Source organism: Hemiscyllium ocellatum, chromosome 2, assembly GCF_020745735.1.
Source record: "Hemiscyllium ocellatum isolate sHemOce1 chromosome 2, sHemOce1.pat.X.cur, whole genome shotgun sequence".
NCBI lineage: Eukaryota > Metazoa > Chordata > Chondrichthyes > Orectolobiformes > Hemiscylliidae > Hemiscyllium > Hemiscyllium ocellatum.
Window position 1 is genome coordinate 71,425,389 of NC_083402.1, and position 26,924 is coordinate 71,452,312.

Consider the following 26,924-nt stretch of genomic DNA (forward strand, 5'->3'; position numbering starts at 1 on the left):
TGTGTAACCTGGACTTGACTCTTTCTTAATTTTCTACATCTGAGAAGATATTGTCAGAGTCGTTGTGGTCATGAATGGAAATTCTTGAGGGTTTAGGTTCTTAAACTTTTATTTTCCAAAGCAGGAGGAGTTTCTACCCATCTTTCATTACTTCCCAAATCAATAACTGATAAGGATTTTTGTTTCTTTCTAAAACTGAAATTCTGATAGAACATTAATGGTGAGCCAATCCATGGTCAGATGCTTGTTTTGTATCTCTGTGCTCTTTAAAATGCCAATATAAAATTCTGTTCGACAAACAAAGCTGCAGATGCTGGAATCTGAAGTAGACAAGCAAGAAGCTGGATAAGCAGTGAGGCAAGCAGCATCACTTTCTTCAGAAATGGGGGTAGGGAGTGCTGCGGGGAGAAGGGTTATGGGTGGAGTCGTGAGATATTGATAGATAAATACAGGTACGATCTGCTTGATCAATAGGAAGAATGAATCAATTTGGTAGCTGGAGGGAAGGGTAGGTTTCAGTTCCCCTTTTCAATCCCTTTCTGACATGTCCATCCTCGGTCTCTCCATTGCCACAATGAATCAGACCTCAACTTGGAGGAACAGCACTTCATCTTCTGCATGGGCAGCCTACAACCCAAAGACTCAACATTGACTTCTCTAATTTCAAATAAACTTCCCACCCATCTCCCGACTCCCTTTCCAGGCCTGCCACCTGATCTTTCCCTCCAGTTTATAACAGGATTCAATCCTCCTCTGAACCAACCAGGTCATACCTACCACCTGTATTCGCCTAAAATTATTCCACCACTCTGCTGCCCACCCCTTCCCTCCCTCCCTCCCTCCCCCCCCCCCCCCCCCCCCCCCCCCCCCACACACACACACACACACACACACACACACACACACACACACACACACACACACACACTTTATCTGTAGTACACCTACAAGGAATGACTTGTTCAATAAAAGAAAACTCATTACTGCTGCAATCACCTTTTCGTACCAACTCCTCACCATTAGCTTTTCATGTCTGGTTTCTTGGATAAAACATTGCTAACAGTATGATATTGTCTGAGACTTGCTCCATAATGCTCACATGGCACGTGCACAACAGTATGGTTTTTGTTGAGACAGATATTTTTAAGTTTATAAGCAACATTAAATATTTGCATTGTTATAGTATCACAGACTTAACATTATTAGACTCTGTGCTTACTGATGTTATTGCACTTTACGTTAATGACTGAACATGCAACACTGACTCTGTAGCACTGAGAGCCTGACTGTAGGTAAGGCAGGAACCTTTATCAGAAATTCTCATGGTGATGTCATGTAACTTCTGTAAGGGTGTGCTGACTAGCCTGGAATCTGTGCAGTGAAAAGATCAACAAGAAGGGTCACTGGATCAGAAACATTAACTCTGCTATCTATCTGTCAATGCTGCTAGGCCCACTGAGTTTCTCCAACAATTTCAGGTTTTTGGTTAAGATCCTGAGGAGTCTTAACAAGGTGTATGCAGAAAGGATGCTTCCACTTGTGGAGAGTGTAGAACTAAGGATCACTTTTTAAAAGAAAAGGTTGACAATTTGAGATAGAGATATGGAAAAGTTTTTTCTTCCTCTTTAGAAGTTTTTTCCTCAATGTGATAGAGATGGAGTTTTAAATTTTTTTAAGGCAGAAATAGATATGTCCTTTGTAAGCAAGAGGTTTAGAAGTTAGTGGGCTATTTGGAATGTGGAGTAATCAGGTGAGTTGCGATGTTAGTGAATAGTGGAGTAGGCTTGAGGGGTCTAATGATCAATCTTCCTCTTTGTTGTGTTCATTTACAGAACAACTTCAGTTATCCGAATGTCAATTATCTGAATTTCATATTATCCGATTGAAGATCTCAAGGTCCCATAAAAATGTCAGTTATCCAAACCATCTGTTATCCAAACAACATATTCCCCGTCTATCTCATTCAAATAAATTAGGTTGTTCTGTATGAAGTAATTTGGGACTATGGTGTTGAAAATGAGTTAATTCTAGTGGCCCAAGGCTGTGAATACCTGTCACAAAATGTTAGTTTAAGAGATCTACTTTGAAAGACCTGTAAAGGTGACAGAACAGGTTGAGAATATTGTTACAAGATGCAGTATTGTTGGATTTATAACCAGAGGCATAGAGTACAAAGGCAAAAGGAAAGCTTTCTAAATTACTGGTTTGGCCTTAACTAGACACAACACTTGAGGAAGAATGGCGCATCCTTGGATGAAGTTGCAAAGGAAGTGAGCTGTTCTTTGTGTGTCTTTGGTATTGCTGTGTTATGATAGGGGCGGCACGGTGGCACAGTGGTTAGCACTGCTGCCTCACAGCGCCAGGGACCTGGGTTCAATTCCCGCCTCAGGCGACTGACTGTGTGGAGTTTGCACGTTCTCCCCGTGTCTGCGTGGGTTTCCTCCGGGTGCTCCGGTTTCCTCCCACAGTCCAAAGATGTGCGGGTCAGGTGAATTGGCCATGCTAAATTGCCCGTAGTGTTAGGTAAGGGGTATATGTAGGGGTATGGGTGGGTTGTCGCTTCGGCGGGTCGGTGTGGACTTGTTGGGCCGAAGGGCCTGTTTCCACACTGTAAGTAATCTAATCTAATCTAATACTGCCCTCGGGGCTTTGGGGCAGCTGTGTCGACCGGGTATTGTTAATGTTTTTGGGAAGTGTATTCCCTTGTCTGCGAGTGCTGTCTGGTTTCACTAGTCAGCTTGCTTAGTCCCTGCTGAGGTATTCTGGGTGTGTCTGGTATCGTTTGGCCAAGTTTACTTTCCTATGTTCTGTGTGGGCCTAGGCAGGATGGCAGATCTTTTCCCATAATTCTTCCTTTTTTTTTGCTTAGGAGAGAGATGAGAAGGGGACAATGTAGCTGGAGCTGGGGTCAGGAATGTAAGTGCAGCAGTCAGCAACAATGAGGGCGCATGTGCTCCCTTTCACAGTGAGCCAGTAGTCTAAGGCCATCCTGTTCTGCAGGGTCACAGTGCTAATGGTAACCGCCTCCACATTCAGCTGGGTGAGCGCTTCAGCTGTGGAGTTTGCCACCACCTCTAGTGTGGCAGTGAGTTTGTGGGCTTCCTTGTGCAACCACAGGGTTGCAAAGGGGGGTGCCATCAGATAGAGAGGCTGCCTCAATGGTGGCAGCGAGGCCTGCGGGTCATATGCTTTGGGAAGGGAGGTGTCTGGGAGTGATAGATGAATGGTACTGCGCACCTGAAATAGCAGCTCCCAGTCCAGGGCAACGGCAGCCATGGATAGGCTTTGCGGCCATAGGTGAAACAGGTGCTGTTGTAGGTCCGGAGATGGCAGGTCTGGGTCCCTGTCCAACAGTGAGGAAGGTGGTGTTCTGGCTGGTCCTGTTGAGGACCGGTATGTTTAAAATGCTGCCTTCTGCAGCAAATCGATGTGCTGCAGAAATTAGGAACAGGGAGTCTGCGCACCGGCTCCAGCCAGCTTCCTGTCCGGATGGCTGTGTGCTTTTCAAACAGATGGAATTCTCAGGTGGACCGTGTGTGTTAGTGTCAGCAATGGTCAGGGCTGTGGGCTCATGGGAGAGGTTGTAGGCTGGGTAATAACCACATTTGTCCAGGTGGTACCCTGCAGACCTCCAGCGCGCTGGGCCATTGTCCCTGTATTTGGTCATGGCTGGTGGTATTGTTAGTGTGGTAACCTCAGGGGACCTGTCTGGTTCCAGCCACCACTCAGCCATGTCAGATGTTTAAGGGGATTAAGGCTAAGGGAATTCCCCCATGATAGTGTACAAGGTCTGGTTATAAAGGGCAAGTAGCAAGGCACCTGGCCAGGTCAGTCCTGTTTCCTAGGTGATCTTGGTCAGTGTAGTCTTAAGGGTACCATTCATCTGTTCGACCATGCCTGATGACTGGGGTTGCTAGAGGATGTGGTGTCGCTATGGTATCCCCAGTGCCTCGCTAATGCCATTCGTGAGCAGAACAGTCATGTGAGACCCCCTGTCCATCTCTATCTTGCCAGGGACCCCAGGTCTGAGGACGACATCCCTTAGGAGGTATTTTACTAACCGTGCACCATCCTTTCTTGTGGGAAATGCTTCCAACCATTTGGAGAACATGTCTATGATGACCAGGATGTACTTATAACCCTGTTTTTGGGGCATGTGTGCAAAGTCGATCTGTAAGTGGCTGACAGGCCCCTTCAGGAACTGGCAGGCGGTCATATTTGGCAACAGGCTTTCCTGCATTGTTCTGCAGGCAGATGAGGCACTGTGACTGCAGGGCTTGGGCAGCGGAGTGAATCTCACTGCATACCAGGACTGCATCCTTGTATATCATGCCCCCGTGTGGCCAATGCAATGGGCTGCTGGGGCCAGTGTGTGTAGGTGGGCTCTTGGGCAAATGATGCAGCCATTGGGGTGTACCTGCAGCTGTAGAAAAGCTGATTGCATGGCCCCAATGTGGGCCCAACTGTCCTTTTCCTGCTGTGGAGTGGCCAGGGGTTAGGGAATACTGGAGCCTTCGCTATTCCAGGCGCCTGCAGGACATAGGTGGTGGGGTACAGTGCGGCTTCCCGGGCTGCTGTATCAGCTGAGGTTTTCCTGAGGGTGACACGGCAGTGACAGAGGCATGGGCAATGCATTTGATAATTGTTAGGGCTGAGGGTAACAGGACTGCTTTCAGGAGGTTAGAGATCAGCACAGCATGTTGTAGTGGCCTCCCTGCTGATGCGATGAAGCGCCTCTCTTTCTAGAATGTGCCAAAATCATGGACGACTCCGAAGGCATATGTGGAGTCAGTATAAATGTTTGCAGTGTGACCTTGAGCAATGATACAAACCTGAGTGAGTGCAAACAGCTCCGCAGCCTGTGTGGAGGTGCCATTTGGCAGCGCAGCTGATTCTAGCACTGCAAAAGGGGTGCAGATGGAATACTCTGCCGGTGTGCAGTGGTCCAAGGGCCTGAAGGAGGACTAGTCTGTATAGCGTATCAGGTCAGGGTTGTCTTGGTGTTTCAGAGAGGTCAGGGTGCGGTGACAACCTGTTGAACAAGGTATAAATGGTCATGGTTGGCTGCAATGATGTTCTGAGTGAGTGGGAGCAGGGTGGTGGGGGGTCAGGGCAGGGGCACATTGTAGGGACAGGTTGGCTTTGGACAATACAGCAAACCCATAGCCAGTTCTCCAGGTGGCAATGAAATGTTGGGTTGCTGCAGAATTTAGCAGCAGGGAGACCAAATGGGGAACCAAAACAGTGCATGGGTGATCCAGGACAACAGGGGTGGCCTTCTCTACTGTTACCACTCTCAAACATGTCAGCATTTCCCTTACAACAGGTGGTGTGTACAGAGTAAAAAGCAACAGGGCGCCAGAGGTCCCCATGGAGCTGAGTTAAAATGCTGGATGCAAACCCCTCTGATTCGTTGACATGTAGGTAGAACGGCTAAGGGTAGTCTGGGACCGACGGGTCAGGAGCAGAGAGCAGTCGCTGTTTCAATTAAGTGAATGCCTGTTCCATCTTTGGTGGCCAAAGCCTGCAGCTGAGTTCCTGTGGCTGGCAGGGGAAGCTGAGTGATGGCTACAACTCTATCTACCTACCTATCAATCTATCGCCCTGAGGCCATGTGAGTGTTCATACCCCAAGTACTGGCAGAGTGGCATTTTCTCCATGGAGACCCTTTGCCTGCATACATTTTTAGTGAAGGCCAACAACCACTATCCGAATATTGCAGGAGGGTGCTGTTGCATGGCAGGTGTAAAGTAGAGAGGGTATGGTGTATTGCAGCGGCATATACTGTGGGGCTCTCTGTGTAACCCTGGGCAGCAGCCTTGCTGCGTGTGACCCTGAGATGGTTATCTGGGTTGAGCAGTGGTAGTGATTCAGGCTGCTCGGCAGCTGCTGTGTCCTGCTGCGAGCTTCTCATGGACTGTGTGGTAACTAAGGCAGCCACTTCGTTTAGCAGCGGGTCTGGCTCTGGGGCCAGTAGGGGAGGTTTTGGGGATTGAGGGGCGTTAGGGTGTTAGAGGTCTCCACCATTGGCGTTTTGTTACAGCGGCCTTTTACCTTAGAGGACTGATGGTGTTTGGCAATGTCCTGAAACTTTGCAAGACACTGCTACATGTAGACAGTGTCCCATGAGGGATCCCCATGCCCCCCTGTAATGGCTGTAGTTCCAGTGATCAATTTTGAAGGACCCCCCCTCCCCCAATATGGCCAATTTCCTTGGGACCAGTGGAAAGGTCCCCTGTGAAAGGGATAACGTAATGGCTGTCCTCTTTTAGAACTGTGTCTGCTGGTGACCCAGGTGTAACAAGAGCATCTCCTACCTTACTCTTGAAGTTCATGTATTTACCATGCCTTTCCTGTGTATTCTTGTTCAGTTTTGGCTCTGAGCTATTCTCTCCACGTGGTTGGGATTGCCCAGCTCTCATAGATGGCATCTCTGTCAGAGACTGGATGTCTGTGCCCACATGGCGTCTTGGACCTCCTGGATTGATTTTTAAGTTCTGTGCTTTGGCTTTTGAGGAAAAAACAGAGAGCGATCACAGAACACACAGGCAGTGAGTGATTGACAGGTGAAGCAATAAAGGGTAATCAAGTGTGTAATCGCTGACCACAAAGTAAACAAACACTTAAGTGCTGAACAAATACAACCAGGTGGGACACCTGAAATTGACAAGACAAGCACTCAGTAACTGCAGAACAAGCAGACACACCCAAAACAAACACTTCGAAACCACCAGACAGAACAACAACAATGGGTCAGTTTCCTTTGCACTGAGGATCTATCAATGTTGAAGCGAAAAATTGATTAGCGGTCTTACCTTCTATCTTGCCATTCTTTCTCTGCCCATCCGTCTTTCCCTTGCTGGATTAGGATCGTGACACAATTTGGATCACGCGTGTGGCAAATTGTTTTAAAATTTAGTTAATCACTTTAGGTGCTTACCCGACTACCACCTCAGGCCAAGTCTGTGGTTCCTCAACTCCTGAATTACCACAGTATCTGGCTGCCAACTTAGTTAAAATGTTATTGATTAATTTAGGAACTTACCAGACTACTTCCCCAGGCCAAGTCTGTGGTAGCTGAAGCAATTCACCGCAGTTGCTAGATCAGAATTGTGGCCATCCTCTGCAGTCGTCCAGCCATTCTCTGGTCTGACCCGCTGGGGCAGGGCTGGCCACCAGGTCCGAATTAGGCTAAATTTAAAATATCAGGTTCGCTTACCCTGTTGAGAGAAAAAGAAGCTGTCAACTAATGCCAAACTGTTGGAGAAATTAGCCCAATAAATTAGGGATCACAAAGCACAGTTCGAAGTGAAATTAACAAACGGTTTATTAGTACTGCGATATCACAGAAGAGAAATTGACTAAGCTGAAACAGAGCAGACAGTCTGTCCAGGGAGCTGAGAATTCTCTTCCTCGTGTTGCGGGTGGAGCCAGATTTTATAGGAATCTTGTACAATAAGGTTAATTTAAATAGGGAAACATACAAAGTATTTGGAAATTAAGTAATCTAGTTACAATGATGATAATTGATAAACAGTTATGAGAAGAATGTCCTGATTGTCAGTACAGAGTAACATCCTGACAGTATCAGTGAGTTCTTGATGGGATCAGGAGATTTCAATTCTCTTTGCAGGTAGGCGAGAATGTCTCTTTTGAAACCGTCAGGTGCTTCCATTGTTCCCGTCTTGAGAGCAAGATCCTTGGTGGTGCCACTCTCACTCTCACTCTCTCTCTCTGACCTGTTCTTTGTCTGGCTTTGGTATTGCTTTGTTATGAGACTGCCTCGGGACTTTGGGACAGCTGTGTTGACAGGGTATTGTTAATGTGTTTTGGGAAGTGTATTCCCTTGTCTGCAAATGCTGTCTGGTTTCACTTGTCAGCCTGTTTGGTCACTGCTAAGGCATTCTGGGTGTTGCTGGTATAGTTTGGTGAAATTTGCTTTCCTATGTTCTGTGTGGCCTACTATGGGTAGGCGGGGTAACAGATCTTTCCCCACATTAAGTGATATTGAATAGAGGTGTTGAAATTTATGAATGATTTTGATCGGCAAAGTAAGGGCAACTTACATTGACAGAAGGTTACTAACCAGAGGAGATGGGTCCATGATATCTGACCAACAAAAGTGAGATGAATTTTTTTATGCAGCAATTTGACTGTCTGAATGATTAGTTTTTGCATATTGTGTGTAGTTGCTAACTGCAGGCAATTTATTCTGCTGCAATTAACAAAAAATGAGAACTTGTGGATAGTTGGGATGTGTTCCGAGATGTTGACGCAGATAACTGTCAAGCAAGTGGAAGTTGTTAATGTGATTATTAAGGAGTAAAAAATATTCTTTATCAATAAAGCTAAATACAATCTGGAATGTTTTCAGTTTAACCAGTCTTGTGAAAGCCCATTTTCTTTAAATCATTTTTACTCACCTGATATCCAGAAACCAGGAATAAACATGAAAAAATAAAAGAAATGTGATTCTGATAACCAATATTTGGTGTGTCTTTGCTTCATAGTTCTTTTAACCTCATTAGTTTTTAGTGTGCTCCTAAGTGTTGTGCAAATTTTAAAGGGATTTTCAATTTAATTTGAACAAAATAAATTTCTCAACTTTTCCTCTATTTCTACTTTTCCTTCATAATGCAGGGCAGTTAATAGTGTACAGAAAACCTGTTTCTCGGGCATGTCAATTGATATCATCAAAAAGGGTAATAAGGATCAAAAATTGCAGATGCTGGAAATTTGAAGCATATTCCAAGTACTGGAGAAACTCAACAGGTCTGACAACGTCTGTAGAGAGTCGTACAAGGAAACTGACTCTTTAATCCAATTTGTCCGTACTGACCAGACATCCCAGTGTGACCTAGTCCCACTTGCCAGCGTGTGTCTCTAAACCAGTTAATACTTCACATCTGACAAAAGGTCACTGAACTCAAAGCATAAACTTTTTTTTCTCTCTATGGATGCTAAGAGACCTGAGTTTCTTGAGGAATTTCTGTATTTAAAACAAAATCCTGTCTGGGAATTTGTTTGAACCAGTTATAAAGTTCTATAATAAACATCCCTGATCCACTGGGCATTCAGCACTGAGCAGAAGGAGCTGCCTAATTGCAGCCATGCCGTTCGGGGGAGGTTGTAGATTTTAAGAAATTGATGTATGTTAAATAATTTAAGCATTATTTCTGCAATGATTTAGATCTAACTGGTGCTCAAGATGGTAGTGTTCGAATGTTTGAGTGGGGTCACTCTCATCAACTAGCATGTTTTCGACCTTCTGGCAACTCCAGGATAACTAGAATACGATTTAATCATCAGGGTAATAAGGTATGATATCTGAGAAAGACAGTATAAACATAGTGGAAGAGTTGAACAATTTGTACTTGGTATGTAGCAATGTCATGCACTCCTAGTATATGCGTAATGCTCTGGAGAATGTTGAGCTTCTATTGTGCTGTTGCAAATGATGTACTAGTTCCCTGAATAACACAATGAATGTTGAAGTGTAATTTTTGTACTTGTCAAATGAAGCATCATGAATTGTAAATTAATCAAAATTTTGAAGTGCAGAGAGAAGTAACCATGAAAGCCATTGGATTGTTGCAAACTCCACTAGTTTGCAATGCATTATGTCTCTGTTACTTTCCCCATAAATTTCAAATGCTCGTACTTTTTTTTTCCATTGTCCCCTTGAACTTGTCACCAAACCAAACATTAAGTTCAATCCCCTCCTTTTGCCTATTTTATCAAAGCTAGAACATCCCAAGCAAGGACCTTTCTAATTGCTTTGCTGTCAAGAATCTCAAGGATTTATCCTTAAACTCTTCCTCATTTGCATGTTGCCTTTGGCAGCATTATCCACTACTGTGGGAACAAGTTCCGCTTGGGATAGTGGCTTCTTCTATCTCCAAATAATCATCCACCACTGACTCCATTATGTCCCATCTTCAAATGAAATCCTGTTTTATGCAGTTGCCGTTTAACTGGACCACACTACTCTTGTGCCCAATTCCCCATCCTCGGCCGTTGTAAATGTCAGCTGACCTAATACAGATGCAGTTAACTATCTTGTGTTTATTCTCATTCATTTCCCACTCCTGTTTTTGGTGATCTGTGCAGACTCCTGATTTTCCAATGCAATAAATTTTTAGCCTTATGTTTAAATCCAATCTTCTGTAACCTTCTCTGATCTTACGATTCACTCTCTTAGCACTTACCATCTCTTTCCTGTTGTAGATCATGCCCCTCTTTTGAAAGTCATGTTTTCAGCAGCATAGGTCTTAACCTCAAGATACTCTCCCTTACCTTGCACCCTCTCCCATCTTGTTAAAAGCTCAAATTTGCAGCCAGGTTTTAATCATCCTTCCTAAATGTTCCTCCTCTATTTGGACTTTGGGCTTTCCCTTTTGCTGCAATGTCTTTATACGTTAACTTGCTTTTACGTAGTGGTTTTATAACCTGACACACATTCACCTGAGTAGCATGTGAATCCAGTCTCTCACTTTATAGTTGAATTTTCAAGTCTTCTCAAGTAGTGTAGCAAGCAAGATATTTGACCTGCTTGATGTTTCAGTATACTATTTTCAAAAACTTTAAACGTTCATGCCAAAAACTAGCATTAATGGCCTGCATAAAAATGCAAACAAATGTAGTCCTTTTAGACTAATAAGATATGTAATCATGTCTTTTTATCAGTTTGGAATTGTTGATGGTGATGGATTCTTGAGCTTCTGGCAAACAAGCCCAGTTGCTTTAGGAGCTACACCCAAACCTTATCTGGTGAGCTGATAATTAACTTCATTTTTCTGTTTAAATTCAATATGTTAATAGCATGATGGAACTTATTAACATATTGTATATTCATAGGTTCTTAAAATTTTATCTTTCAGACCTGGCAGTGCCATAACAAGACTGCAAATGATTTTGTTTTTGTTAGTTCATCTACTTTAATAGCAACAGCTGGACAATCTAGTGACAACAGGTAAGATTAACTAAAGCATATTTCTTGGTACGACTCAGAGATATTTCAGCCTTTGCTTTTACTTTCACTTTCTAATGTCACACTGTACTTGTTGTGGTAATTTCCATCCCTGCACATTTTTACTGACTATGTCAGTCCAGTAACTTTCATAAGAAACTTGTCAGATCTTGAGAACACTTATTTTACACCAGAAGACACATTCTGTTAATGATCGTTCAGATCAATCGTCGTCTTATTAAGTAGTATCATCTCCTAAGTATTTTTTTAGCCTTGCACTAAACTTTGTAAGCAAATTTCTCCTCGCTGTCTGGCTTCTTTTCTAAACCATTTACCTTTTTTAATTGTATTTCTTTCCTGTTCCATTGGTGATCTCCAGTATTTACTCAGAATGATCTGATTGTTCATCAAGTGCTACGGAACCAGAAAGATAAAAGTATGTTAATTCGATCTAATCTACATTTGGTTGGCCATTTATGGTCTGATTAAGGTAGGGGGAAATCATTGCCAACAGGGATTCCTGCTCCTAATCAGTATTAACTGACAGTGCATATGAAGGATCATTGGTTTTGAATAGAATTAGTTGTCTTATGGTGGTCTTAATAAACAACTTACCAACATTTAAATATCCCAGCAGGAGCTGAAGTAGGCACCAAAGCGATTGAGATACTGTGATGGAGAGTATGTAGATTTGAAAATTAAACTTGGTCTGATGGGTCACAGATTTTGTGATGATTCTCGATCATCCCATTTAGAGAAAGTCTGTGGAATTGCAGGTGAGGGTGCAGAGTTTGAGGCAGAGGCCCAAGTCCTTGAGTTCAGTATTACTACCAGTGTGGAATGAAAGCAGTGCTGTATAGAAAGCCATGGCTGCTGCCAGATACAAAGCCCAAGAGACCAAGAATCCAGGCCAAAAGTAAATGATTTATTTGGTGAAGGGATGAGGTCCCCAAGAGAACGAGCAAGGCAGTTTTCTGCGCCATTCCTTTGTCCTACATAGTTGCCCTTGATCAGGCTCTGAGTATGTTGGATCAAGTCCCCTACGCAGTCTATTATGTTTCCTTGCTGGGAAGGCAACCTATTGGCAGACTCACTTACTGTTGGGTTAATCCCAGCAGCGGTGGGCTCAGATACTGAGGTGATCATTCTTTGGTCACTTAAAGGCCTCGGTTAGTGGTCAAGTAAGAAGGTCAGCCCAGAACTTAACTCTGTTGGAGGCAGGAAAACATGTGAAAGCAGTACACCACTTCCTTGTCTCAATAAATGTCATCCTGCCCCCCCATTTACTTTCTGAGACCAGAAGATCCTGTCCAAAACCTTGACTACACATTGAGGATTGTGTTGTGTGTCTCTTCCACCATGGTATTTAAGATGGATTCAAAACCAGGCATCCACAAAGCACTGTGTCATCAAAAGCAACAGAACTTTACTTCACTGTTATTAGAAATCTAGTAGCCTGGCATTTCTCTGCTTCTACAGGTAGCTTCAACTCAAGAGACTAGCTGGGTTCAAAAAGAAGTGTATAAGAACATTCTTGAAAAAGAAATGCAACTTCATGAAGCAATCAGATAGTGTATACTCTGAAATGAAAGCAGCATACAGGGAAGATGGTGTTCGTAACTCTGGATTAGTTAATCCAGAGGTCCAGGTTAATGCTCTGGGGGTATGGGTTTGAATTGCATCATGACAGCTGGTTTAATAAATTCTTTCAAAAATGATCAAATTAAAAGTTAGAATATGTCACCATTAAACTATTGTTAACTGTCATCCAGTCCATTCAACCATGTCACCTGACTTGATCTGTGCACAACTCCTGGTCTACTGCTAGAATAATTGTAGTTCATAAGATCTTGATTTCACCTCTGAAATATCCTAGCCACTCAAATTAATGGCAGTTGGAGGTGGGCAATATTTTGCCAATGCTGTACACGTTGTCTTCAGAGTTTTTTTTTATATAAAAGACAAAATGAAAGCAATTTCACCTCCGCCGTATCCTGAGGTCCCAATACCTCATGTCCATTTTCAGCCAACTCCGTTCACTCCATGAAACTCATGACAACATCCTGGTTCTAGTGCTGCAGACCTTTATGCCAAACAAGCCAATTTATTCAGTATAGCTACAGTACCAGTATCAACTGACAATGTGGAAAAGTGTACAGGGATGTCCTGTCTATATATAAAAAGAGAAATCTGCTCAATACCAGAATATCAAACTAAAATAGTTGCTGGCAATTAGAAATAAAAGCAGCAAGTGCTGGAAATGCTGAAGATTTCAGGTCAATGACTCTTCAATAGTGAAGAAAGTGAGGAAGGTTTTGAGCAGGAGGTACAAACTATGATAGGATCGAATACAGAAAAAGGGTTACATTTTAAAAAAGGGGGGTTATGGTGTACGTGTGCAAAGAGACTTTTAATGGTTGAAATATGGACACAAAGCATTTGTCTAGATGAGGTGTGAATGGCTTCCTAGCAATCAAACAAATGCAAAATCAGGGAAAAAGAAAAACATGGAAAAAGGCAGAAACAAAATGCAAAGTAAGCATCTTTATTTTTGACCTTTTGGTTAGATGAGTCATTGAAGCAGCTGAACATGGTTGGATTGAGATATTGCAGTGAACTCCTGCAGCCATGGCTCAAGGCTATGTTAATTGGTTTCCAACAGCCAAAACTGTATCTTTATTTGAGCTAGGGATAACTTCAGCAAGTGGAATGCTATCATCTAGCTTCCTATTGATTCCAAAGTTGCAAAGGCTCCTTTGATGCAACACTCAAATGCTGCCCTGATATTAAGGACCATCACATTTCGTTATCATTGGAATTAAAATAGTTTCAGAATACTTGTATAATGATGGAGGTGGGATGAGCTGAAAAATGTTGCTGGAAAAGCGCAGCAGGTCAGGCAGCATCCAAGGAGCAAAGGAATCAATGTTTCGGGCATAAGCCCTTCTTCAGGAATGAGGAGGGTGTGCCAAGCAGGCTAAGATGGAGGTGGGATGAGTCATTTGGAGTCAAGCAGAATAGTGCAGAGCTTTAACAAGTGGGTTATTGCAAAGTGAATGTTGTTTGAAAATGCTATCAGTGATGCCTTATTATTTTGCTGAAGGGGTGATATTTAATCAATGTAAGCTTTGAAAGCAGTACTTCGTCTTTCATCTAGATTCTCTCCAGGCTTCGTGACTTAACAAGAGTTCAGAAATGTGGGTGTCTGGATTTCCAAATTTGGAGAAGTTTCACTGATGCAACAAATAAGTTGGATTTAGCATGTAGTAGTGGAATGTGTTTCATTAATACTTCTTGACACTTAAAAAAAACTCGTGAAGGAAGTGTCACCAAGTGCACAAGCATGAGTTTCTGGTTTTGGAATCCACATAGCAGCCATAATTGCTGAGGTGCATGCTTGAGGGAGAGAATTGCATGGATAACATGTCCAAGGAAAGAGACAATGGCCACTGAGACTGGCGCTATGGAGTGATGGTACCAGTACAAGCCAAACAAGTTTGAATCTGAAGGTTTAAACTAACTCAGCAAGATGCGGGCAAGTGGGAGAGCTCATTAGAAAGTAATACAGGGTGGGAAATGCACAGAGCATTAAAATAGAGAATAGCAAATGAAAAAAGTGGATTCCGTGTTTTAAAAAAAAAGAAAGTCATTAAGTCTAAATCAAGTTTACATTGCTTGCACAGTAAATCTAGCTAATAAGATTAGAGATTTACAGACCTGTTGCTGTGTGAGATGATAAATTGATAACAAAGACCTGCTTTATGAAAGGGCAGTGTTCAGAAAAGGTAGGGAAGGGCGGAGCGGAAAAGGAGGCAATGGCATTTTTGGTTAAGGAGAGCATTGCAGTCCTGGATAAAGGGGATGTTTCCACAATTTCAGGCACAGATTGATTTGGCTAGAGATAAAGAATAAGTTCTATTCTCATCAGCTGAGCAAGAAGGATGGAAGAAAGAATTTCAAGGAAATTATTAGAGAGGTGTAAACATCAGTTATAAAGTGGCTTTTAATTGCCCATATATGACTAGGATAATGGTACTATAGGGAATAGTGAGGGGAAGTATTTGTTGACCTATCTCTGACCCCCCCCGACCTATCACCTTCTCCCTTACATTTATCCACCTATATCTTTCCCAGCTGCCTTCTCCCCAACCCCACCTCCCCTCTCATTTATCTCTCAGCCCTGACCCACAAACCTTATTCTGATGAAGGGCTTATGCCCGAAACGTCAATTCTCCTGCTCATCCACAATCTCCAACCTCCCTGTCTGTGAACCCCACACTACCTGATTCTGCCTTCTTCAGAAGATTCAAAACCTGACTGCCCCAGTCCACCCATGTCTCAGCCTGCGCCGGTCCCACTGAACTCCTCTCTTCCTGCCTTGACACTGTCCTGTCCCCCTTAGCTCAGGAACTCCCCACCTACATTCGTGACAGCCCCATGCCCTTCTCCTCCTCCAAGATTTTCGTTTCCCCTGTTCACATGGGCATCCAGTCCCTGTACACATCAATCTCCAAGCCCTCCGTTTCTAACACTCATGCTGTCCAACTAGTACCCTCCCCCCGATGTTAAAAATCTCACAAAACCAGGTTATAGTCCAACAGGTTTAATTGGAAGCACACTAGCTTTCGGAGCGACGCTCCTTCATCAGGTGATAGTGGAGGGCTCAATCGTAACACAGAATTTATAGCAAAATTTGCAGTGTGATGTAACTGAAATTATACTTTGAAAAATTGATTGTCTGTTAAGCCTTTCATTTGTTAGAATACAGTGATAGTTTCACTTCTTTCATGTGTAAATCACACCGATGCCCTCATCCACCTGGCTGAACTGGTCCTCACCTTCAACAACTTCTCCTTCCAATCCTTCCACTTCCTCCAAATCAAAGGGGTAGCCATGAGCTCCAGCAGAGGACCCAGCTATGTCTGCCTGTTTGTTGGATATGTGGAACAGTCCAGTTACACTGGCACCACCCCCAGCTGTTCCTCTGCTATATTGATGACTGTATCAGTGCTGCCTTGTACTCCCACAAGGAGGTTGAACAGTGCATCAACTTTACCAACACCTTCCACCCAGACCTCAAGTTCACCTGGACCATCTTGGAAACCTCCCTCCCCTTCCTGGTCCTCTCCATCACTGTCTTTGGTGACTGATTAACCACAGTTGTATACTACAAGCCCACTGACTCCCACAACTACCTCATGTGAAAACGCCATCCCGTATTCCCAAGTCCTGCAACTTAGCAGCACCTTTTCCCAGATGACCAATTCCGCCTCAAAGTCCCGGATGGCCACTTCCCTCCATGATTGCGACTTCCCTTCCCACATAGTTGACGATGCCCTCCTGTGCATCTCCCTCATTTCATGCACCAATGTCCTTGAACCCTTCCCCTCCCAATGCAACAAGGACAGAACCACCTTCCACCCCACCTCCCTCCACATACATAGCACCATCCTCCACCACTTCCGCCACCTTCAAACTGATCCCACTACTAGTGATATATTTCCCTTCCTACCCCTATCAGCATTCCAAAAAGACCATTCCCTCCATGATTCCCTTGTCAGGTCCACACCCACACACCCTCTCCTGGCAACTTTCCCTGCCTCTGCAGGAAGTGCAAAACCTGTGCCCACATCACTCCCCTCACCTCTGTCCAAGGCCCCAAGGGATTCTTCCACATACATCAGAAATTTACCTGTACCTCTACCAATATCGTCTAGTGCATCCATTGCGCCAGATGTGGTCACCTCTACATTGGGGAGTTAGGACGCCTTCTTGCAGATTGTTTCCGAGAACATCTCTGGGAACCCGCACCCACCAACCCCACTGGCCCGTGGCTGAACATTTCAACTCCCCCGCCTACTCCAACCAGGACATGCAGGTCCTGGGCCGTCTCCATTGCCAAACCATTACCACCCAACGTCTGGAGGAAGAAAACCACCTCATATTCTGCCTTGGAACCCTGCAACCCCATGGGATAAATGTGGATTTCAACAGCTTCCCCATTTCCCCTCCCCACACATTATCCCAGTCTTGAACCTCCAGCTCTGCACCGCCCTCCAGACCAGTCCTTCCTCTGACTTATCACCTTCTCTCCCTCCTTCATATACCTATCGATTTCCCAGCTACCTTTCCCCTCCAAACCCAGCCTTGACCCACAAGCCTCATTCCTGATGAAGGGCTTATGCCTGAAATGTCGATTCCCCTGCTGCTCGGATGCTGCCTGACCTGCCGTGCTTTTCCAACACTACACTCTTGACTCTGAGCTCCATCTGCACTCCTCACTTTCTCCTAATTTCTTACAACTGTGTCCATTACAATACAAGGCGCAGGTAGATCCAGTTATGGAACGAAGTAAGCCACTTGGATCAAGTGAGTGATCATTGTATTGTCAGGTTTAGGAAGACGGTAGAAAATGACTATGATCAATCCAGAATGAGAATGAACAACTGGTAGAGAACAGACTTCAGTGGGGTAAGAGCTAGGTCAGATCAACTGGAACCCAAGATGGGCAGGAAGAACAATGCTTTATTCCTGATGAAGGGTTTTTGCCCGAAACGTCGATTTCGCTGCTCCTTGGATGCTGCCTGAACTGCCGTGCTCTTCCAGCACCACTCATCCAGAATCTGGTTTCCAGCATCTGCAGTCATTGTTTTTACCAAGAAGAACAATGGCTGGACAACCAGTTACCCTCAAAGAGGAGTTGATTTGGATACAGTCAAGGTGTATTCCCTCAAAGAAAATGTAGGACAAGCAAATCCTGACCTCCCTAGAAAATAATAAAAGAAATACAAATTGAATTGTTGCATGGTAAATACATTTGAAAACCAAACTGAATTCACATGGTTTGGAAGGAAGTTGGAAAAACAAATATAAGCCAAGGAGGCACAATGAATAAAGGCTGGCAACTAACATTTTAAAAACCCCAGAATCGTCTTAAAGTATATCAGTAAGAAAAGGATTGTACAAGTAGGAATAGAGTCAGGAAAGGGATTGACACCTTTGAGGGAAGAGAAATGCTGAGGTAGTAAATGAACATTTTGCATCTGTCTTTACCTAAATGGCAAATAGTGCCCAGGTGACAATGACTAGGGAGGAATAACTAAAGTGTTTAAAATTGATGAGAAGAATTTGTTACAAAAATTGTCAAAACCAAAACCAATGAGATGCATTAAAGGATATTGAAGGAAGCAAGACTGGAAATTGAAGAGGCAGTGACAGTTATCTTTGGAATCTGTCTGGATTCTGGTGGTTGTGCATGAGGAATAGGGAGAATTGAAAACATTGACACAACATTTATGACCAGTCAATTTAACTTTCAAAGTGGGAGAACCTCTAGCAACCATTATTTGGGATCAAGTTAGTAGTCCCATGAAAAAAACTTGGATTGATTTGGAATCTCTGGTGCTGCTGCCACTGCTACCTTGCACATGTCCAGGAGTCCCTGCTCTGGGCCTACCATGACTGCAATCAGATTTCCCTGGCTCTACAGCTGTCTTGATGACACCAGGAATCCCCAGTCTCTGCCTACCATGCGGCAGCCACTATCTGGCCAACACTAGGAGTCCCTGCTCTGGGCCTTCTGAAACCAGGAATCACTGGCTCTGCTGCCAAGTCAGGCTGAAAATGTGTTGCTGGAAAAGGAATGAAGAAGGGCTCATGCCCGAAATATCGATTCTTCTGCTCCTTGGATGCTGCCTGACCTGCTGCGCTTTTGCAGCAACACATTTTCAGCTCTGATCTCCAGTATTTGCAGTCCTCACTTTCTCCTGCCAAGTCAGGCTGCCATCCTACCAAGCGTCTGCTACCTCTGCTATCTCTGATTGTCGAGAGGCTGCCACCACTCAATGCATGGCACACTCACTGCCATACTGATGCTGCCAACTAACACACCAAAGAAAATTAAAATTTATAAAAAAGAAAAACAAAAGAAAAAGAGCAGAAGTAAAAAGAATAAATAAGAAAGCAAGCAGATGGAAGCAGATGAGCCCTGGGCAAGAACCTGCAAGCAGCGCTGCTACTTCACTGCCGTCCTGGAAAGGGTAACTTTCTAAAAGGTGTGCACAAACAGAGCAACCTCTGTGTATAAGTACAGAAGACCTTGAAAGTAAGAAGCACATGTAGAGAGAAAGTTGTTCATAAAGCATAGAACATTCTCTACTTCATAAATAGGGACAGAGTTTCAGAGCAGGGTGTTTTATGTTGAAATTTGGTGAATCGTTAGTTAGATGTCCGCTGCAATATTGTGTGGTGTTCTGGGCACCACACTACAGGAAGAATGTGAATACATTGGCTGAAGTGCAGAAGAGGTTTATGAGAATGATTCCAAGGATGAAACATTTCAGTTCTAAGGAATGATTGAAGAGGTTGGCACTGTTTTTACCTTGGAGAGACAGCTAAGAGGGGTTTGCAAAATCATGAAGAGTCTGGACAGAATGAATAGGCATAAACCGCTCCCCCTCCTAAATGGATCAAGAGCCAGAGGGCACATTTTAAGTGTTTTTCAAAACCAGTAAATGCAAGGTGAGAAAACATTTTCACAGTAGCTAAGGTGTGGAATACAGTGGTCGAAAGTATGATGGAGGCAGGTTCTATTGAAGCATCGAAGAGAATATTGGACAATTGTTTCTGATTGAATATGTGCATGGCTGTGGGAAAAGCACTTAGTTAAAATGCACAGATAACTGGTGCAGGTAAGATGGGCTGAATGTCACCTGCATTGTGACAACTCTATGAATCTCTGTATATTTTTGATGTTTGTATCTACACAGTACTTTTCAGTTGGTTATTCTCCAATCTATCTGTGCATTTCTTTCTCGACACTAATTTTTTTTCTCTACACTAATTTTCTTTCATGTCTTGTCTGGATTTTTTTTCCCCCTTGTATTGGTGAAATCTATTTAGAAGCTAACGAAACACTGTGACAATTATCTTTTAATTAAAAGAAACATTGAGTTCACAGCACAGGACCTGGCTACAAATGTTAGCCACACAAGTTTGATTGACCTTTTTGCAAAACAGAAAGATGAGCTTATGGAAGTTGATGGTACAAAATATTTTTATCACAATTATTTTTTCTTCCCATCTAGGAATATCTGCCTCTGGGATACACTTGTGCCACAAGCCAATAGTCTAGTTCATGGTGAGTTTAGTAGAAAATGCATGGTGTCAAATTCCCAATAGTATTTACAATGAAACTGTATAGGCTATTGTTGAATAAGTAATTCAGAACAATTGAAAAAATGAGTTGAGTGTAATATTTTGTGATCTTCAGCAAATGATGCATGTTATTACTTGCACAGTTTATTTAAAAGATCACGTTATACTACATGGTTCATCTGCTGACACCCAGACTCTGGAACTCTGTATACCTCTTGTGCATTCACCTTTTGCTTTCTCCTTGAAAACACCATAAACTTTTACCTATGGCCAAACTTTTTATCTCTAGTCTAATATTCCTTTGTGGCTCAGTATTAAACTGTCTGATAATATCCTTTTAGTCACCTTGTAATGTTTTGCTACTTTAAATGGACTTTATCAATGCAAATTTTTTAATAAGACAGTGTCAGATATATTCTGTGGTATATTTAATTCAGTTTAGACTCTGCAGAGTGTGACTGTCTTGTAGAATTTTAGTTTTGTTGGGGTAATTGTAAATAGTTTAATGTTTTATAGTGTAAGGTACACACGCAAATATAATTTAAATATCTACTTAATGCAGGATATTACTGAATACAGTATTATGACATGGGTGGTGAACCCTTTTGTTAATTAAATCAAGCACCCAGAAAAGCTCACCTTGCCTCGTAATCTGTAAAAACGAGTGACGGAGAACTCCCAAGTTGCACTGTTTAAAGAAAATAAAATCAATTTATTCTTTAACTCTGAAAGTGAACATTAAACAACAACTCTAAGCCCCCACTTTCTTTTTAACTGTTTACTATCTCCCTTCAACTATATAACAATATACTGTTCCAATAAAATGCTTATTAAAATTATATCAACCTAATTTCAAAATTGCACAACAGCTGTCATCTTCGGTGTCTATGTTTGGGCTGATGCTCTCCCTGGATAGTCATCTTTCTTTTAACTGCGAGTATGTTTCATATGAAGAGGTACCTTTTGATAGAGAGTGATTCCTAATTTCTTGGATCAGTGTTGAAGGCAGTTGCTCTGTCTGATTTTCAAGTGCCTGCCTTTTTTATATCCCCAACGTCAAATTGTCTAGATTGGTTCGATGTTGGCAAAACAATAAATTCAAACTTGACTTACAGCATACAAGCTTAATGCAGAATTCATGAAATCCAGCAGCCAGAATCCTTTTTTTTTTGCTTTTAAATTAGGTCTCCCTGACATAGATTTTAATGAGTAGAGTGCATATATTTTGGGCTGGGCCTCAGCAATGTGAGACTTGTGCATCAGATACCTGTGACACTGACATGGGTTTTGCATAGCATTAAAGCAGTTTTAAGAAAATGTTATCAGCCTGATAAGATCCATCTTCCTGTCGCGTTCAGACTGAGGTAAGGAACTCTCCCTTCAGTCCATTACCATAACACCATGCACAAATGCACAACTATCACGTTATAAGTACAGTATACCAGTTTTGCAGTTGCTAATAGTTCTTGTCAAACTACACATTAAATTGAGTTATATTACAATAAATGTACAATTCTGAGACTATGCAGTGCTCTGAGTTTGTGTATAAGCATGAGCTCTGCTCAGTGTCATTCAGAAGTGTGTTCTTCTATTCACTGGCTCATTCGATATTACACAGAACACAGTCTTTTAAATTGCCAAAATGATTTATCTTTTGTTATCTAGTGTATCAATTGATCTGTAAAATAAAATATAAAATTCAACAAGTTCAAAAGTTTTAATCCAATTTGTTTTGAGTTTTTATTACAGGCTCCAAACCAATGCGAATTGTCATTTAACTAGTTTGTATTCTCAGCAGGGTTTGTAGCAATGTGTATAGGTCTGCCAGCCAATCCATAAAACAAGGCACCTGATTCACTATAGTTTTTGTATTCCAGCTTTCACCTGTCATGACAGTGGAGCCACCGTTTTGGCATATGTATCAAAGCAGCAACTTTTGATATCTGGTGGAAGAAAGGGTTACGTTTGTATATTTGATCTACATCAGCGACTGCTGCGTCAAACCTTTCAGGCACACGATTCACCTATAAAAGCGATTGCTGTAGATACAGCAGAGGACTACTTCATTACTGGGTCTGCTGAGGGTAATATGAAGGTAAAAATATTGAAAGTATCATTTGTGTATTTAAAATAATACTGACACACATTATAATCCTAAAAATACCTTATGTTCAATCCAGGATCAATTTACTTAAGTGGCTTAAGATACTTTTTCTCAGTGCAAACTAGGAATCTTGAAGTATCACAAATATTTTCTGGAGAGAATAGCTAAAAAATATGTTAGCACCTGTACCTCTGTTTGAGGCAGGAGCAAACAAAATGTTGTATTTTAGAGAGGATTGGTTAGTGCATGAAGTACATGAACTAATTAAGCTCGCTCCATGTTGTGAATCAGTATCTGTTCATAATTTTAATATTCACAATTTCAAAGATCACAGGCTATTTCCTGTCGTCCTCCTGTGGATTTCAATTTTTTTTCAGTCTCCAGCAAAGTTCTACTTCTCGCCTGCTAATGCCCTATTGCTCCTGCATTCACTTTAACGTACAGGCAGTATTTACTTATCCCATTGACTTCATTCATGTGGTACCTTTTGCCTTCTCATATAGTCATTTTGGTAAATTACTATTTATGCTGAAATATGTAATTGCAGTAAGTTTGATTTTATTGGGTAAGATATGTACTTTTCATGGGGCTTCAACAAATAGAATGGGCTATGGTTGACATCTCCAGCCCCATGATCTTAACATTTTGATTTAGGCGGGAGTCTTTCTTTCCCTGGAGCCTAGGAGGTTAAGGGGTGACCTTGTAGAAGTTTATAAAATCATGCGGGGTATAGATAAGGTGAATGGTAAGTGTCTTTTCCCTAGAGTAAGGAATTTCAAGAATAGGGGACATATTTTTAAGGTGAGAGGAGAAAGATTTTTAAAAAGAAATGGGGCAATTTTTTTTACACAATGCCAGAAAGAAGTTTAACTACAATGTTCATGTGTGGAATGAAGTTCCAGAGAAAGTGGTGGATACAGGTACAATTACAATGTTCAAGAGACATTGGGATAAATACTTGGAGGGATATGGGCCAAATGTAGGTAAGTGGGACTAGTTTAGTTTGGGAGGATGGTCAGCATAGATTATGGTTGGACCAAAGGGTCTTTTTTCATGCTGCATGGCTCTGACTGGGAGGATTAGAAAAGTTTGTAAACTTGCCTTGCAATAAACTTTTTAAATTTTGTTTATTCAAAATTCTCATGAGATTGCTGTCATTTTTAGGTTTGGAGTTTGTCTACTTACAACCTGATTCACACATTCTCAAATGAACATGCTCGACAGTCACTCTTCAGAAACATAGGAACGGGAGTCATGCAGATAGAGACTGGTCCAGCAAATCACATGTTCTCGTGTGGAGCTGACGGCACAATGAAGATGCGTGTCCTGCCAGATCGTTTTAGCACAGGAAGTGGCAAGTTAGATATCTGGCAAGATGATGTTAGATTTATATTATGATAATAGTCTTGTCACAGAGCCCTTTGACTCAGTACACTGAGATCTATTTTTGTAGGTCTGATTTTGTGTTAAGAGAACACTGGTGTCATATGGAGATGTATGTTGAGCTCAAGTCGAATTTCTTCTTTCTTAATGCACTGATGCCTTAAGAAGATTGTAAGCTTAAAATTTTGTGAATTAAATCTAGGAATTATTGAATCTAAATGTGTCAAAATGGATGAATAAAGTAATTCTATTGTACAATAAGATAAATATGTTGCTGCTGAAAAAAAAGCTTTTCTCTATTGATACAGGTGCCGTATTTTTTTTTGAAGTGTCAAAATGTACAGTGCTTTCAAGAGAATAAAATAGAAGGTACAATAATTATCTTTTTTATGCTTGTATTAAGAGTTTTGTACACAATGAAGTTATCATTTGAACTGTGAGCATTCCTTATTTTTTTGCCTTAGCCTCTGAAATACAAGCAATTAATACTTAGTTTTGCGTAAACTCTTCAAGCAAGAGAAAGTAGCTAGTGTTCCAGGAGTTTGTGGCAAGGGAGAATTAAAACCAACCTTGCACAGCATTTTACAACAAAATGGAAAATAACATTTTTTTACAAAGCTTCGTCTTGAAATAGATCTGTAAATATAACCCACGAAAGCTTAAATGGTTCTTCCACTAAGACACTAATATCAAAATTATCTTTTTTTGTGTGCAAGTGTACACAGCCATGGGGAACAACAAATAGTCCTTACTTCCAATCCCACTATGTGTCAGTCTAATAATGGATGTATTGCAGTCGAGTCAAGATTACTCAGTATTCAAATTTAATAATCAATAACCCATCATGATCACAAAGATCTATCCTATATTGTGCTGATGTAACAGTAAATGGTTTTAAAACATTATTTGACCTAAACAATGTAGTTAAAACTTCATTCTGGCAATGTTAGAAAATATTTGAATGCTGCAGTGAGGCAGTCAGTTCAATGTTGAACAATTACCTTTAACATTCTCAGATGAAAAAAATTAATGATATGCAGAGTTTTGTTTCTTTTAAAAGATTTGTTTTATATGGTTATATGTTTAAATGCAATACTTGTTGGAAAAAATCCAAAATCAGACTAATGACTTTTCTTTTTGTCACCAAGACATGTCAAAGTAAAAGTTGCGCATATATATGCATTACAATTGGTTATCCATTGATAGGGTGACTAAATGTGGAATGTGTTTAAGGAGTAATCATTTAAGATAACTTTTGAACCCACGTCAGCATTTAATGTTTATCTGAACATATGTTATAAATAATTATAATTGGCATTCCTGTTTAGAAACACAATATTTCCACATTTTTGATTTTTAAATTAAATCTTTTATTTTTGGATGTTTCCCACCAATTAGCAATGAGAGTAGCATAACAGTTTTCTTGTAGACTGACTTCATCATCCTGGTGTCAGCTAAAGAGATATACACAAATGAACACAGGGTTACTTGGCCATCTTATTGTTTTCATTCCTTTTCCACACAAGAAATTCTTGCCCACTTTCACTGATCAAAACTGATTGAAGACAGGTTGAAAAACATAAAGCTACACCTTTAGCTTACTGATCTATTTATCAAAGTCAAATGTCATTTTAACATGTGTTTCATCTAACTCTTTTTGTGCAAATCAATTCACTTATATTAAAAAGGTAAATACCTTTCATTCAGACGAGCTAAAGGTTCAGTTAAGATTAGGGAATAGCAATGATAGTTTAGTCATAAAGCAATTACTTCATTACAAGATCCAGATATCAAGTATACTGCAAAACAGATCAAACCTTGTACAGTTCAAAAACTTTCTCTCATTGCATCAAATACTAGAATAATTATCACTGCTTTGTGGGGGAAAAATTTATTTGCGACTATTACATGTGCACTCAATATTGGGAATAACCATTTTATGTTTAAAGATTGTAATAGTTCATTTATTGTGAATGGCTTTTCTATGGGTATTATAACCTGGGTGTAAAACAAATAAAATATTTTATGGATTGCTTAGAGGAGAATAAAATCATTAGATTTTGCAATGGGTTTACTTTTTAATACTTAGCATATTCTAGAGTGTATGGAATATTAGACTAAGTGCTATCAAATGCACATTCATTTTAACTGATCACAGTTTAATGTACCTGTTAATTTCATCAATTATATGAATTCTTGCTTTGCAAATATCTTAGTAAATAGACACTGCATGTAAGCATTTCCATTAATCCTGATATGTATAAAGAGCTTATTTAGTAGGTATTTTTGTTTGTTATATACTCAGGATATTTCGTCTTTCCTTTAAAACATTTATTTGTACAACTAATTTTAATGGGTTTGTTTATTTAAAAGGTAAGAGTACAACAATAGAAAGGAAAATATGGAAGGAAAACATTTTCATTTTCATTGTGCAATAAATGTACTAATTTTATTAAAGTTATTTATGAAATGCTATTAGTAAATCTGAGAATTTTCCTCTTTACAATTTATATGGAATATTCTGTAATTAATTTCAAAGAAAACTGCACTTGGTAATCATCATCAATTACTTTACATTGTCCAAAGTTTTTAGATTCAGCACCTTCTACAAGTAAAAATTAGCCTTTTGCTTTGAATCATAATGGAAGGAATATGTAATCCCACCTTTGAAATCACTGGTGCTCAGCTTCTGTTAGATGCTGACTGTACTGACTTTTCTTCAAACAAAATTGTCAATCGTGTTGTACGTAACATAAATAATTGTTTCAATAAAACAACTACAGAAACAAAGAAAACATTTTGATGTAGTTCTTATTGAATGTGTAATATGGACCATTTCATTGTTGACCTTGTAATTTATGATAGTGTTTCTTTAGTCAACCCATGTCATATTTCTAAATACATGCAGCAGCACCAGCTTTATTTATCAGTGGCAACCCTTCCTAAATACTCTACTTAAATTCACAGTTTCTTGATTCAAATTACTAAACAATGCATTTGCATTAATTCAGGAAGTCAGACTAGAAAGGGATATTACTTATTGTTGAACACCAAAATAGAATGATTATTCATGGCGTATATAAACTAGTCCCAGTCCAGGACAGGTAGTTGGATGAGTGTGTTTATTTTGTTTTTCAAATTGGCCAGTTCAGAGTTGCTATCCAACAGCTCTGGAGCAATTGGGACGTGATCCCAGGCCTCCTGCCTTAGAGATAGGCACACCGCCTCTTCATTCACAAGAGCCCCCTTGAGGTCTTCTTTTTAAACCAACCTGCTCAGAAATTTTGGTATGCTCCTCAGGAATGTTTGGAA

General features: G+C 41.1%; 1 protein-coding gene across 7 annotated transcripts in view; it reads left to right on the forward strand.

Annotated features, from left to right (window-relative positions):
* The window catches only part of dmxl1 (Dmx-like 1), a 223,220-nt gene extending 196,826 nt beyond the window's left edge, over positions 1-26,394 (forward strand). For all 7 annotated transcript variants that reach the window (XM_060837582.1, XM_060837607.1, XM_060837615.1 and 4 more), the window contains 6 exons: positions 9,191-9,318; positions 10,687-10,770; positions 10,881-10,972; positions 20,056-20,108; positions 22,003-22,220; positions 23,394-26,394. In XM_060837582.1, coding sequence (XP_060693565.1) covers positions 9,191-9,318; positions 10,687-10,770; positions 10,881-10,972; positions 20,056-20,108; positions 22,003-22,220; positions 23,394-23,627 — 809 coding nt within the window. In that variant the 3' untranslated portion in view covers positions 23,628-26,394. The remainder of the gene's footprint in view (positions 1-9,190; positions 9,319-10,686; positions 10,771-10,880; positions 10,973-20,055; positions 20,109-22,002; positions 22,221-23,393) is intronic.
* Positions 26,395-26,924: the final 530 nt, after the last annotated feature.